This window comes from Schistocerca gregaria, chromosome 5, assembly GCF_023897955.1.
Source record: "Schistocerca gregaria isolate iqSchGreg1 chromosome 5, iqSchGreg1.2, whole genome shotgun sequence".
NCBI classification, from domain to species: Eukaryota; Metazoa; Arthropoda; class Insecta; order Orthoptera; family Acrididae; genus Schistocerca; species Schistocerca gregaria.
In genome coordinates, this window is record NC_064924.1 from 489,883,843 (window position 1) to 489,897,848 (window position 14,006).

General features: G+C 41.4%; 1 protein-coding gene across 4 annotated transcripts in view; it reads right to left on the reverse strand.

Moving 5' to 3' along the window:
• LOC126272718 (solute carrier family 12 member 6) overlaps nt 1-14,006 on the reverse strand; it is a 1,173,553-nt gene that overhangs the window by 215,070 nt on the left and 944,477 nt on the right. The window contains exon 1 of one of the 4 annotated variants that reach the window (XM_049975758.1): nt 10,601-10,772. The exons of 2 other annotated variants lie outside the window; for them this stretch is intronic. In XM_049975758.1, coding sequence (XP_049831715.1) covers nt 10,601-10,697 — 97 coding nt within the window. In that variant the 5' untranslated portion in view covers nt 10,698-10,772. Of the gene's footprint in view, nt 1-10,600; nt 10,773-14,006 lie in introns of those variants that run through there. One more of the 4 variants, XM_049975757.1, reaches the window with a different exon arrangement.

The following is a 14,006-nucleotide window of genomic DNA, read 5'->3' on the forward strand; positions in this document are numbered from 1 at the left end:
TCCCAGAACATGGACACCAACATTTTTTCAGCACTGGCGGTTACCCGAAATTGTTTTGGTGGCGGTGAATCTGTGTGCTTCCATTGAGCTGACTGGCGCTTTGTTTCTGGATTGAAAAATGGCATCCACATCTCATCCATTGTCACAACCGCCGAAAAGAAAGTCCCATTCATGCTGTCATTGCGCGTCAACATTGCTTGGCAACATGCCACACGGGCAGCCATGTTGTCGTCCGTCAGCATTCGTGGCACCCACCTGGATGACACATTTCGCATTTTCAGGTCGTCATGCAGGATTGTGTGCATAGAACCCACAGAAATGCCAACTCTGGAGGCGATCTCATCAACAGTCATTCAGCGATCCCCCAAAACAATTCTCTCCACTTTCTCGATCATGTCGTCAGACTGGCTTGTGCGAGCCCGAGGTTGTTTCGGTGTGTTGTCACACGATGTTCTGCCTTCATTGAACTGTCGCACCCACGAACGCACTTTCGACACATTCATAACTCCATCACTACATGTCTCCTTCAACTTCGATGGATTTCAATTGGTTTCACACCACGCGAATTCAGAAAACGAACGATTGCACGCTTTTCAAGTAAGGAAAACGTCGCCATTTTAAGTATTTAAAACAGTTCTCACTCTCGCCGCTGGCGGTAAAATGCCATCTGCACTACGGTGCTGCCATCTCTGGGACGTATTGCCAATGAACGCGGCCTCATTTTAAAACAATGTGCATGTTTCTATCTCTTTCCAGTCCGGAGGAAAAAAACGGAGGCCTTAGAACTTGAATGCACCTCGTACATGTGCGTCAGTGAAAAAGACCAATAAAAAGGTGTTAGGATGTGGACGTAATGTGCTGTTCCAGCCTCTTCTGTACCTAAGGTCCATCACCGTTCCCTTTGGATCCCTATGTAATTCGGTGCTCTTCGATACACACGATCGAACAGCGGAGGAGTGGTACTCAAGCGTCAACTTTAGGTTAGAAGGTTTCACACTTGTTGGTAGCTAAACGTATATGATCACTCCGTTGTGTACAAGGCCGTGAGTTCCAACCATATTATTCTTTAATTATTTCTAGTCGTAAACATCTGTTAGAGACCGTGTAAATGAGCCCAAGCGTATCTTTTACTGTTGGCCAACTCCGAGGAAATTTAATTGTACCGTTTCGAGTCTGTAAATTCCAACTGCTGTGCGTTGTGCTGGTGCTTTGTGAATAAAACAAGAGGAGAACATCTACAACCGACAAACTGCTACCGAGCATCAACGGTGCCACCAGATTTTGACGTCCGTGTTGGTTGCATAAACAGCCACAGATTACAGCAGTACGCATGCCACACTATCTTGTTAGACATGTGCATCGCACCTATGGCTCGTGAAATATTTATATCATGTAATTAAATTGCTAGGCAGTGTTCACAGGCGAACAACAGACGCTTTAGGAAGCACTGGGCATGTTACATGTCACATTGGCTTTTAATGTCATTAATGGGAAAAAAAGTGAATGCCAGAACTGCTACACAACTGTAACTACAGAAACTCAGAATGGGGCCCTGTACACTGCAACATAAATCGTTAGTACGCTGCCGAATGAAACAACTAGGTAACTGTTATCAGTCACAATTTATTTATTTATTTCCATTCGTTATGTGGATTAACAAGAAATGTATGTGTTGTTTTATGATTGTGGGGTAACCTGTGGCACTCTCTCCAGTGGTCTCAGCTGCTTTTTCTGTCGTGTTACTTTACAAGACCATCAAGCTTTGTAAATTCTCAATATATGTAACGCAACACGACGGAAAAATGAGACAGAGACCAAGTTTATGAAAATTGATGGTGTATGGGATGTAACACGCAGAAAAAGGAGCCTGTCACGAATGGAGTCAGTGTTATCCCAAACACAGCACATGCGTACTCTATTAATGCACATAAATACACTTGATGAAGGTAAACCTCTGAAAAGCGCCGAGAAAATAAATAAATGTTGAATGGCGACAGTAAACTTGCTGCTCCACTCGATATTAGTAACAGTCGCGGCAAAGTCTAAACAAAAAACGTTTGCATTTTAACGTTAGTAGACTATCTAAAGCCATAAAACAAGTTGAGAACTCACATCAATAAAAATTAAACAAATAAACTTTCCTCTGTCATGGACCATCCTCTATACAGTCCTAAATTGGCCCAATCCTATTTTAATCTGTTTTTATATCATAAAGACCATCTTTGAGGACTTCAGTTTGATAGTAATCAAGCGGTGCAAGCCGTGTTAGATCGTGGCTCCGTCAACACAGTCAAACATTTTACAGCGACGGTATCAACAATTGGTCTTTCGTTGGGAGATCTTGTAGACATGAGGATTAATGGTGTACGACGTTAATAACGTCTACTTTATTAAAACCCTACATGAGTTTTCACATACAAAATTCTGAGGAATCACATTTCAGGATGCTCTCGTAGATAAGTCTGCTAGCCGCAAGTCCTAGTATTTTACCTCCTCGCCAAGAAAAGGTATCAGACAACCGGTTATTTCCCCGAAAGTGCGTATGATAAGAATTCCGGATTAGTGCCCTATTCCGATATCCGGAAGGTAACTGCAAAGCGGGAGGTGGCTATGTGAAAAAGATAAATAACCAATGAAACTGTAACAATCTACGAGTCGCAGCGTTTGATGTTGTTGTTGTTGTGGTCTTCAGTCCTGAGACTGGTTTAATGCAGCTCTCCGTGCTACTCTATCCTGTGCAAGCTTCATCTCCCAGTACCTACTGCAAACTACATCTTTCTGAATCTGTTTAGTGTATTCATCTCTTGGTCTCCCTCTACAATTTTTACCCTCCACGCTGTCCGCCAATACTAAACTGGTGATCCCTTGATGCCTCAGAACATGTCGTACCTACCGATCCCTTCTTCTAGCCAAGTTGTGCCACAAACTTCTCTTCTCCCCAGTCCTATTCAATACCTCCTCATTAGTTACGTCATCTATCCACCTTATCTTCAGCATTCTTCTGTAGCACCACATTTCGAAAGCTTTTATTCTCTTCTTGGCCAAAGTAGTTATCGTCCATGTTTCACTTCCATACATGCCTACACTCCAAACAAATACTTTCAGAAACGACTTCCTGATACATGAATCTATATTCGATGCTAACAAATTTCTCTTCTTCAGAAACGCTTTCCTTGCCATTGCCAGTCCACATTTTATATCCTCTCTACTTCGACCATCATCAGTTATTTTACTTCCTAAATAGCAAAATCCCTTTACTACTTTCCTAATCTAATTCCCTCGGCATCACCTGATTTAATTAGACTATATTCTATTATCCTAGTTTTGCTTTTGTTGTTCATCTTATCTCCTCCTTTGAAGAAACTGTCCATTCCGTTTAATGTTAAGTCGTCTAAATGTGGTAGGGTAAACAGAAGTACTGTAAAGAGAAATGCAAAGGCTCCGTCTAGATGCACTGGGGTCAGTAAAAGTGAAATAGAACAAAGTTGAGGACTTTTGAGTGCAAGAAGAGTCGTAGGTTGCAGTTCTGTAAATTACAAGGATTTCTGGCCAGATGAATGTACAGTAATATCAACAATAGCAGCAAGTAAAGTGTAGGATTCCCCATGAATAGGAAGATAGGGCCAAGAGCGAGTTATAAAAGTAAAATAGTACAAGAAACAAGAAGGTATGGAACACAAAGAACAAAATGCTCCAATTAAAAAGAGTTTAATACACGAATGCAGTGTTTCGTGTCAACTGTTTAATCCAGTGGCAGTCAACTTGGTCCCTACCGCATAGTAGTGGGCGTTTCAGCTTTCGCGGCAAGCAGTAGGGATTTTAAAAACATTGTCATTAGGTTTTAATAAAATTTTGACATAGAGGATTTGGTATGTAAATAATGTAATGTGCTTTAACTCGCTTTATAAATTTCAGGCACCAAAGTTACTTCCTACGAATCACCATTACTGTGGGACTGGTGAGCAGTTACAAAATTTTACTACTAGCTGAGATAAAAAGGAGGGCAATAGGTATAAGAGGTTGACTATTCCTGTCAATCTGTATATGGAACAAGCAAAGAAATTTTCAAGGGTGCAGTTCAAAATCAGGGTGAAAGGATATCAATAAGATTCGCTGATGACTTTACTATCCTCAGTGAAAGTGCCGCGGAATTACAGGCCGAGTGACAAGAACAGTCCAATGAAAACAGAATATGGACAAGGTAAACCGAAGAAAGTCGAAGGTAAAATAAGAAAGTAACGAGAAGCAGCGCTAAACTAAATATCGAAATTGGCGACGTCGAAATAAATGATGAGAAGGAATTCTGTTATCTCGGAAGCCAAATAATAAATGACCCACGGGGCAAGGAGGGCATAAAAAGCGGACTGGCACAAGCCTAGAGGGCATCCTAGCAAGAAGACTTGAGAAAGAAATTGCTTAGAACATAAGTCTGGACCACGGGGCACTGTATAGGGTGAAAAAGGACTGTTGGAAAACCGGAAGATACGAGAGTAGAAGCCGACTGAGATGTGATGCTATAGAAAGATGTTGAAAATGAGATGGGAAAAAAGTACATCTACTTCTACATGATTACTCTGCAATTCACATTTAAGTGCTTGGCAGAGAGTTCGTCGAACCACAACATACTATCTCTCTACCATTCCACTCCGGAACAGCGCGCAGGATAAACGAACACCTAAACCTTTCTGTTCGAGCTCTGGTTTCTCTTATTTTATTTTGATGATGATTCCTACCTATGTATGGGCTCAACAAAATATTTTCGCATTCGGAAGAGAAAGTTGATGACTGAAATTTCGTAAATAGATCTCACCGCGACGAAAAACGTCTTTGCTTTAATGACCTCCATCCCAACTCGCGTATCATATCTGCCACACTCTCTTCCCTTTTACGTGATAATACAAAACGAGCTGCCCTTTTTTGGCACCCTTTCGATGTCCTCCGTCAATCCCACCTGGTAAGGATCCCACTCCGCGCAGCAATATTCTAACAGAGGACGAACGGGTGTAGTGTAAGCTGTCTCTTTAGTGGACTTGTTGCATCTTCTAAGTGTCCTGCCAATGAAACGCAACCTTTGACTCGCCTTCCCCACAATATTATCTATGTGGTCTTTCCAACTGAAGTTGTCCGTAATTTTAACACCCAGGTACTTGTTGAATTGACAGCCTTGAGAATTGTACTATTTATCGAGTAATCGAATTCCAACGGATTTCTTTTGGAAATCATGTGGATCACCTCACACTTTTCATTATTTAGCGTCAACTGCCACCTGCCACACCATACGGCAATCTTTTCTAAATCGCTTTGCAACTGATACTGGTCTTCGGATGACCTTACTAGACGGTAAATTACAGCATCATCTGCGAACAATCTAAGAGAAATACTCAGATTGTCACCCATTTATATAGATCAGGAACAGAAAAGGTCCCAGGACGCTTCCCTGGGGAACACCTAATATCACTTCAATTTTACTCGATGATTTGCAGTCTATTACTACGAACTGCGACCTTCTTGACAGGAAATCACGAATACAGTCGCACAACTGAGACGATACCCACATCGCTTGTGAGGAACAGTGTCGAAAGCTTTTCAACTTGAGATCCCTGTCGATAGCGGTCATTACTTCGTGCGAATAAAGCTGCGTTGCACAATAACGATGTTTTCTGAAACCATGCTGATTACGTCTCAATAGATCGTTCCCTTCGAGGTGATTCATAATGTTTGAATACAATATATGCTCCAAAATCCTACTGCAAACCGACGTCAATGACATGGGTCTGTAGTTCGATGGATTACTCCTACTACCCTTCTTAAACACTGGTGCGACCTGCACACTTTTCCAATCTGTAGGTACAGATCTATCGGTGAGCGAGGGGTTGTATATGACTGCTAAGTAGGGAGCTATTGCATCAGCGTAATCTGAAAGGAACCTAATCGGTATACAATCTGGACCTGAAGACTTGGAATGAAATGAGGAGGTTCCCCGCGGAATTGGCGAATAATGGAGAACACTGACAATATGGGGCAGGATCAGAGAACATGGAATAAGACATGAGGAATTATTTCCGTGGTACGTAAGTCAGGGAATAACTTGCATGGCACTGTAGGAAACTGTACATGGTAAAAACTGTACAAGACAAAGACTGGATTACATCCCACAAATAATTCAGGACGTAGGGTTTTAAGTGCTACTGTGAGATGACGAGGGAAGAGGTTACCTCTACAGACGAGCAGCTGTCAGGGCTACTGCAGTAAAAATTCATGACGAGGGAAGAGGTTACCTCTACAGACGAGCAGCTGTCAGGGCTACTGCAGTAAAAATTCCAACTTCTAATTTAACCGTTCAGTATGGATAAAGGATAGCTTCATAACTTCTCTTAACACTTAATTATAGCATTATTTAAACACATTATGGGTATAAGCAGAAAAACACATTTCATGACAATTCACGACAGTCAGTTAATGTCTGTCCCTGGCGAAAATTATGGTGGGCATTATGGAAAGCTTGGAATTTTACCCGAATTTGACGCGGCAATTGAACCAATAAATTTTTATGCAAGGACTCTGTCGCTAAAAACTTCACTCAATATTTTGTAGGCAGGAAGATCAAGAACTAAGAGGCGCAAAATTATACCCGAGAAAATAAGAGATTTAACGTCGTCAGTAAACGGTATTTTAGATTTTAGGGGTCAGTCCTGCCCAACGAAAATTTGAGATGAACACGAACGTAAGATTTTACGGAGTAACTTTTTACTATGAACTACTTGTAACATTTCTACAAATAGGTTCATTTGTTGTTAATCTAACAGATGAGTAGGAAGGATAAAAAGTTCCCTACCTGTTTTCGAAAGGTGACGGAAATTCATAAATGTTCCTCAGACTTTTTGCGACTAAAGAAGTCACTCACTGCGCATAAAACACTCAGCTCATCGACATACTCCCCTATAAAGCAATGTTAGAGAAAAGATGACGTCAGTAAATTGTCTCACCAACAACGATCGCAACGTTAAAGTACGAAGGACCAAAAAAAAACATATGTGATATAAACTATAAAGCGGCATGGCAATACGTAGCATGAACGGAATTTCAATCTGCGCAGCGCTGGTGCATTGTGGTCGCAGTTAGCGCGGGCCAGGGCGGTACGTCGCCGCTAGAGTACTGGTTGTAATTCTTCATATTTTACAGTCCCTGTTAAATACATATTGAGGAAACGAATATCGCACTAGACTAATTTGGGACCTCACTAGCGAATGAACAGATAAAATCCCGCTTTAAAAATCATTTTGTTTGCATCGAGAAACAAACTCACGCCTTTCGTCGGTGCTAGGCATCGCTTGACAGACTTGACGAGCAGTATTTGCTTGGGCCGACTGAGGGAGCACACTGCAAAAATGAAACTGCAAATATCTGCCAATATACAAGAGAAGGCCCGCCCGGTTGGTCGTGCGGTCTAACGCACGGCTTTCCGGGCGGGAGAAGCGCCTGGTCCCCGGCACGAATCCGCCCGGCGGATTTGTGTCGAGGTCCGGTGAGCCGGCCAGTCTGTGGATGGTTTTTGGGCGGTTTACCACCTGCCTCGCCGAATGCGGGCTGGTTCCCCTTATTCCGCCTCAGCTACACTATGTCGGCGATTGCTGCGCAAACAAGTTCTCCACGTACACCGCCATTACTCTACCACGCAAACATAGGGGTTACACTCGTCTCGTGTGAGACATTCCCTGGGGGGTCCACCGGGGGCCGAACCGCACAATAACCCTGAAAGAGTGGTTCGGTGTGGAGCGACGGAGGGGTGAAGTGGACTGCGGTAGTCGTCGTGGGGTTTTGGACCACTGAGGCTGCGGCGGGGACGGAGCCTCTCCGTCGTTTCTAGTTCCCCAGTTAACATATATTATGATACAATACAATACAAGAGAAAATGCAGATGGCGACCCTTAGAAGGAACACGCACTATAGACACTGGCGAGACGCAGGCGTCTGTAGGTATACCTTCGTAAATCGACTAGAGTGGATCAAGGAATGTGATAGAAGATGGAATAAATTTAAGTGAAACTGTCTTGGTTAAACTATTGAACGACGTATTACGTGTAATTTTACTGTGTTATGTAATATTAATATTTAACAGGATGCCGAAACTTAAGAGAAGTGCTGAATTGAAAACAAAGAAACAGAAAGAACAGCGAAAAAATAAAACATATGAAGAGCGAGAAGCACGTTTAGCTTCACAACGGAGAACGAATAGCTTGAGATAAAACTTAACAGATGGACAACGAGATGAGATTAGAGAAGAGGATCGCGTGAGATACTCAGCAAGTGGATACACAGAAACTGCCGAAGAAACAAGATTACGAAATAAACTAAGCAGAGTTAAAGACAAAGATAGCTAGCCTGCAAGATATTATTGAATACTTAAGCGGGTTTCAGTGTACTTAAAAAGTATTCGAGAGTACTGTTGAGCGTGATTTACTAATATTTTTATTGTTTTTTTAATATTCTAATTTACACTGTTACCGAGTGATCTGGAATGTTCCCAGAAAATAAATCAAAATAAAGATCAAGCGATGTGGGTTTTTATCAGGTGACAAGTTAATAAAGTTTAGTTAGGGAAGAAAGTTATGACAACCGATTTCATTAGCTGAAATATAAATATACCTTCTACACTTCATAGTCAGAATAAATATTGGTGCGATACGCTGATACATTTTTAACTGCCACCGGAAGTTACTACTGGATGTTCAAATTTTATCAAGTTGTAGCGTTGGTTGTTAAATCGTTAACGGAATGGACGATTGGGCAAGAAGTCACGCAGTCCATCCCAGATCGTTACGTTTACTACTGAATTTAGTAGTTCCGGTTTCGCGTCTGAAAAGTCAGCGTGTAGGGTTTCAGATTGTGTATATGATGTAGAACTATGCTGGTGATTTGTGAGTAATGGGCAGTAATCGTTAGTAATTCACATATACTCATAAAAAAAGTAGAGAACTCACAGAAACTAAAAAAATAGCGATATATATCAACTTTTTCTGGCAAAAATGACATTTCAACGTATTTTTCTCTAGAACAGTGCAACAAATAGATTTTTGATTACAAAGGAAATGAATCAAGACGGCTGGCCCTCAAATTCCCAAATGGTTGTAACTGCCTCAAGAAATGAAATTACAACTGTGATATACTAGCTCATGTATTATATCGGTAGCATTACTGTCAGCTTAGTGGAGCTCACGGTAAATTCCATGTATGTCATAGTTAAAAGGAACCACACGTTCCAGTACTCCATGCTAATGAAAGTTATTCCAACACATAACAATACTGGAAAATAGTTACCTAATTTCATAGCTGTGTGGTAGAAAGCGCCTGTTTCTCTGTAAATATCACTACAAATGATCGGTGATCAGATGTCGCACTGTTTGCAATACTGGTAAACGATTATTAATTTATAACCACCAATATTCCACAGCCGATTATTACCACAGTTAAATTAATTTTTGTTGCTTTTTCGCAGCAGTCATAAACGGCGTTTCTGGGCAAAACACTTAATAATGTCTATCATTTATTTATTAATAATGAGTAGTTGACGTCAACTTGCAACTTGCAACTGCTGAAAGGAAATGCCAAGTCGATAAACAAACATGTGGGCATCGTAAACTCTGAAATTTGCGGATTTCTTTGCAGTTACGCAACAAGACAACTGTATGTCTTAAGATTGTACGTCACATTTATGTAATAAATACACCGATTTCTACGGAATGTTAATTTACTACATTCATTATAATACATGTGCCGCGCCCACATGTTTATTTATTGTAACAATGGTCTTTATAACATACATACTAGTTCAGTACGGTTTCCTCTTTTGATGAAGGTGCTGTTTCACAGATTCTTCAATATCATTTCTGTCTCATAAATTTCTTCCCTCAAGTGCAATCTGTTTGCGTACTCTGAATTCCAAAAATTTCAGAACGTGGAAAGTTTTCATTTCAGAACGTGGAAAGTTTTCACTGCGGGAAACACGGATAGAGTAAAATATTATTCGTTAACACACTTCCATCAGGGTTGTTCACTTTTAGAACATTCTCATTTTTTTTTCTTCCCTGAAACGGTTTCTTTTCTACACACTTTAAAAAATTATACATAAAAGGCACCCAAACTGTTGCATGAAAACGATATGTTGAATGTGTATTTCTTTCATTTATATGTTTTATACACAAGTGTTTACAACAATAAGGAAAAGGGTCTAAATATCAGCGTTTCGAATCAACACAGCATATGAATCCTATAGAAAAATAAACATCCTTCGTCTCAAACACAGTAAAAGATAATACGGTTTTGTCGACGCTGCAGTTTGAGATAATAAAGAATGACAACAAACATAATGGCAAATCGTCTCGAATCATAAACTTTCAAAACTGTACTCTAACATATACTGCTCGTAAAATTACGTTCGGAATTACAGAAAAATTGCACGGCCTTAAAACGAAAGTAAAGGGCAGTTATGAAATCCGCATCTTCATCCAAGTGGACAGAATTTACACTTGTGAACCATAAGTTAAAACGTTTAAATAACACCGCCCGCACAGAGTTTATTCAACGCAAATAACGCACTTACCGTGGAAGCCTCTCTCCGTAGTAGCATCATCACAATTACTTAAATTTGAGTAGCCCATACTAAAACTTTCCACCAAAAAGCGCACGTTCTTGCTCATGCTCCACTCTTCACTGTACCACTACAGCGTAAGGTAGGTCGCGAACAAGAATCGATCAACACTTCACAGACGTTACAACAATCATCCAGAGATGACAGCTTACAAGATGACGTTGAACAAAAGCCATTCACGCTATCGTGAGATTGACGACAGCAGATTTTCCTAGATTCTTGGGAACTAGTTTCAGAGAAATCCAAACGTGCTCATTAACAAGGGGTATAATACTGTACTAGTCTTTTTGAGAGTTTTCTATAGTGGTTTGAAAGGGAGCCATGCTTTATTCAATAAAGTACCTCAACTGACAGGCAAGTATTACACATACAATAGGAATTGGTCTCCTGCTTACTATTTTTTGCCGAAAATTCCGTTTTGACATCTTGAACTGTTCACGAAATAAAAGAGCGCAAATTTTAAGTGATTTGATATACAGGGTGATTCACGAAGATATGCAAATATTTCAATACGTTGTTCTAAAAGTAGAACTAAAGAAAAAAGTTCATATAAACATAGGTCCGCAAATGCTTAGTTACGGCTAATAACAGATTTTGCCTGAAATTTAGCAACTTTGCTAATATGAAGCCATCGCAAAACTGTACGAGGTTAAAGTATGGCACGATTTCCATTTTTTTTATTGATCTGGTGAACCTAATAGAACATGCTCTTGATGTGTATCTGCAGTAGTTTTCCAGAACGTCCAGGTTATGAACGCTTGGTAGAGAACCTGTCTCCTGTAACATCCGAAATACCTCACTAATTGTTCGTGCTTTCGGTGTCCGAGTTGGATAACGTACGCGATATTCGCTAACACCACATCGGCGTCTTTCTCTGTCGTAAATTTGAAATGAATCCCTATTTCATAAATAATCTACAAACAGTTACTATGCGGTTTCACGTAAATACACTGTTATTATGTTCTTTCACTGAAGAATACAGAAAACTAAGGTTAGGAAGCGACTGCTTCAAATCACTAACGGGTGCCAACAATGACGTAAACGTTTCTACAGTCTTAATGGAAAGTAAACAGTTTCACTTCTATAATAATCTTTGCTTTTCTGGATGTTCTGGTAAACTACTGCAGATACAAGTCCGGGGAGTGTTTTATTAGATTCACCAGACCAATAACAAAAAAATCAATGGAAATCGTGCCATACTTTAACCTCGTACAGTTTTGCGAAGGCTTCATATTAGCGCCGTTGTTAAATTTCAGGCAAAATCCTGTATTAGCCGTAACTAAACATTTGCGGACCTATGTTTTTATGAACCTTTTTCTTTAGTTTTACTTGTAGAATAACATATTAAAATTTTTGTATTTCTTCGTGAATCACCCTGTATACGACAACCTTCTGCAGGTGCTTTTAATGACGAAGACAAAGAAAAAAATAATTGCGGTAAGAGTCCAGACGGAGGCAGCACTGCCAATACTTCCTGCAGCCATCACTAAAGTATTAGTCCCATCTCCTTTGGCTACAAAACGCTGTTTTCAACATAATCCCCGTTCAATGCGATGGCCGTGACGTCACCCTACTGGAAGGGATTTTTACCAGCACGGTACCACTCTACTGGTCGACGTAGGAGCCAGTGTCTTGCTGCATCAATAACCTCCTCGTTATTCCTCGTAAAGGGCAAGCAAGTCCGCACAGAAGGTCCTTCGTTGCTCTTTACGGTCTTCTACTACGTGGTGAGAATCCCAGCGGGCACACACATTTGAATACCCAAACTGGTGGACGAGTGTGTCAGCACTACCAGCACAGACGTCCAGTTGGGCAGCGAGCTGTTTGATTGTGATCCGTCGATCACCTCGAATGAGAGTGTCCGCACGTTCCAAAATTGCAGGATTCATAGCTGTGAGCAGCCGGCCGGCACGCAGGAGATCGGAAAAGATTTGCGCGACCTTGTTGCGAAAGTGACAGTCGCCTCGCCCAACGACTCAACGTGCTTTTGTTCACTGCCAGGTCTACATAGACATTCTGCTGGCGCCGCTGAATATATGCAATGCTCTGATATTCCGCCAAAAGAAAGTCAATGACAGCTCTCTGCTTGGATAGCGCCTCCGTTACAGTCGCCAACTATCGGGACTTCATGAAACTATAATGGCTGAAGCGGAAAGTCCCACAAAAAAGTCTGCAATTCTTCGACCGAAACTGGCAGAGAAACAAAGGTGTTGCATTACTCAATGAATGCCCCTACTACAATCTGGTTAGATTACATGATTCCCCGGCGAGTGAGGAGCGTGTGGTGCGGAGGGAGATATTCATGACCGCCGCAGAAGTGGAGGAGAGTAGAATTCTGACAGTACTCCACGGTTTGCTCTTCTTGCCGATTGTTTGCTGTGTTGTAAATGACGCGTGGGAGCGCAGGTTTCGTGACGGGGCATATTTACACAGACGTTTATCTTCACAAGCGGAACATATTCGCAGCACACCGTAAAGATAAAAAAACAAACGCACAAAAAAATGGTTCAAATGACTCTGAGCACTATGTGCCTTAACAGCTATGGTCATCAGTCCCCTAGAACTTAGAACTACATAAACCTAACTAACTTAAGGACATAACACACATCCATACCCGAGGCAGGATTCGAACCTGCTACCTTAGCGGTCACGCGGTTCCAGACACAACACCCAGCCACCACGAGGCAGAGAAAACCCCTGACTCCGCCGGGAATCGAATCCGGGAACCCGGGCGTGGGAAGCGAGAACGCTACCGCACGACCACGAGATGCGGCCAACAAACGCACACCTGTTGATTGCGCACCGAAAGACAATTCACTGCAGCGCTGAACTGTGGTAGATTGCATACGTTAGCAGAAGTTGCAAAAGGCACGAAACTTCCCGAATTATGTCAACCAGTTCTGAGAAGAACTGTGATTTTACGGGTTGAAAGAAAAGAAAACAGACTATTGTACGTGAAATTGCACCTCCAACGATGGGTTTCCACAGGCGGGTGACCTTTGGCAACCTATTTCGCCATTAGAACAAATGATCTATCCTACAACAAATCTTTACTACGCGAATGAAGTACGACATACACAAAAAATCAAAACAAACATTAATCATAAACACATATTTACATATATATCTTACACTGATGCGACAAAGAAACTGGTATAGGCAGGCATATTCAAATACAGAGATATGTAAACAGGCAGAATACGGCAATGCGGTGGGCAACGCCTGTCCAAGACAAATGTCTGGGGCGGTTGTTAGATCGGTTACTGCTGGTATAATGGAAAGATTATCAAGATTAAAGTGAGTTTGAGCGTGTGTTATAGTCGGCCCTCGAGCGATGGGGCACAGAATCTCTGAGGTA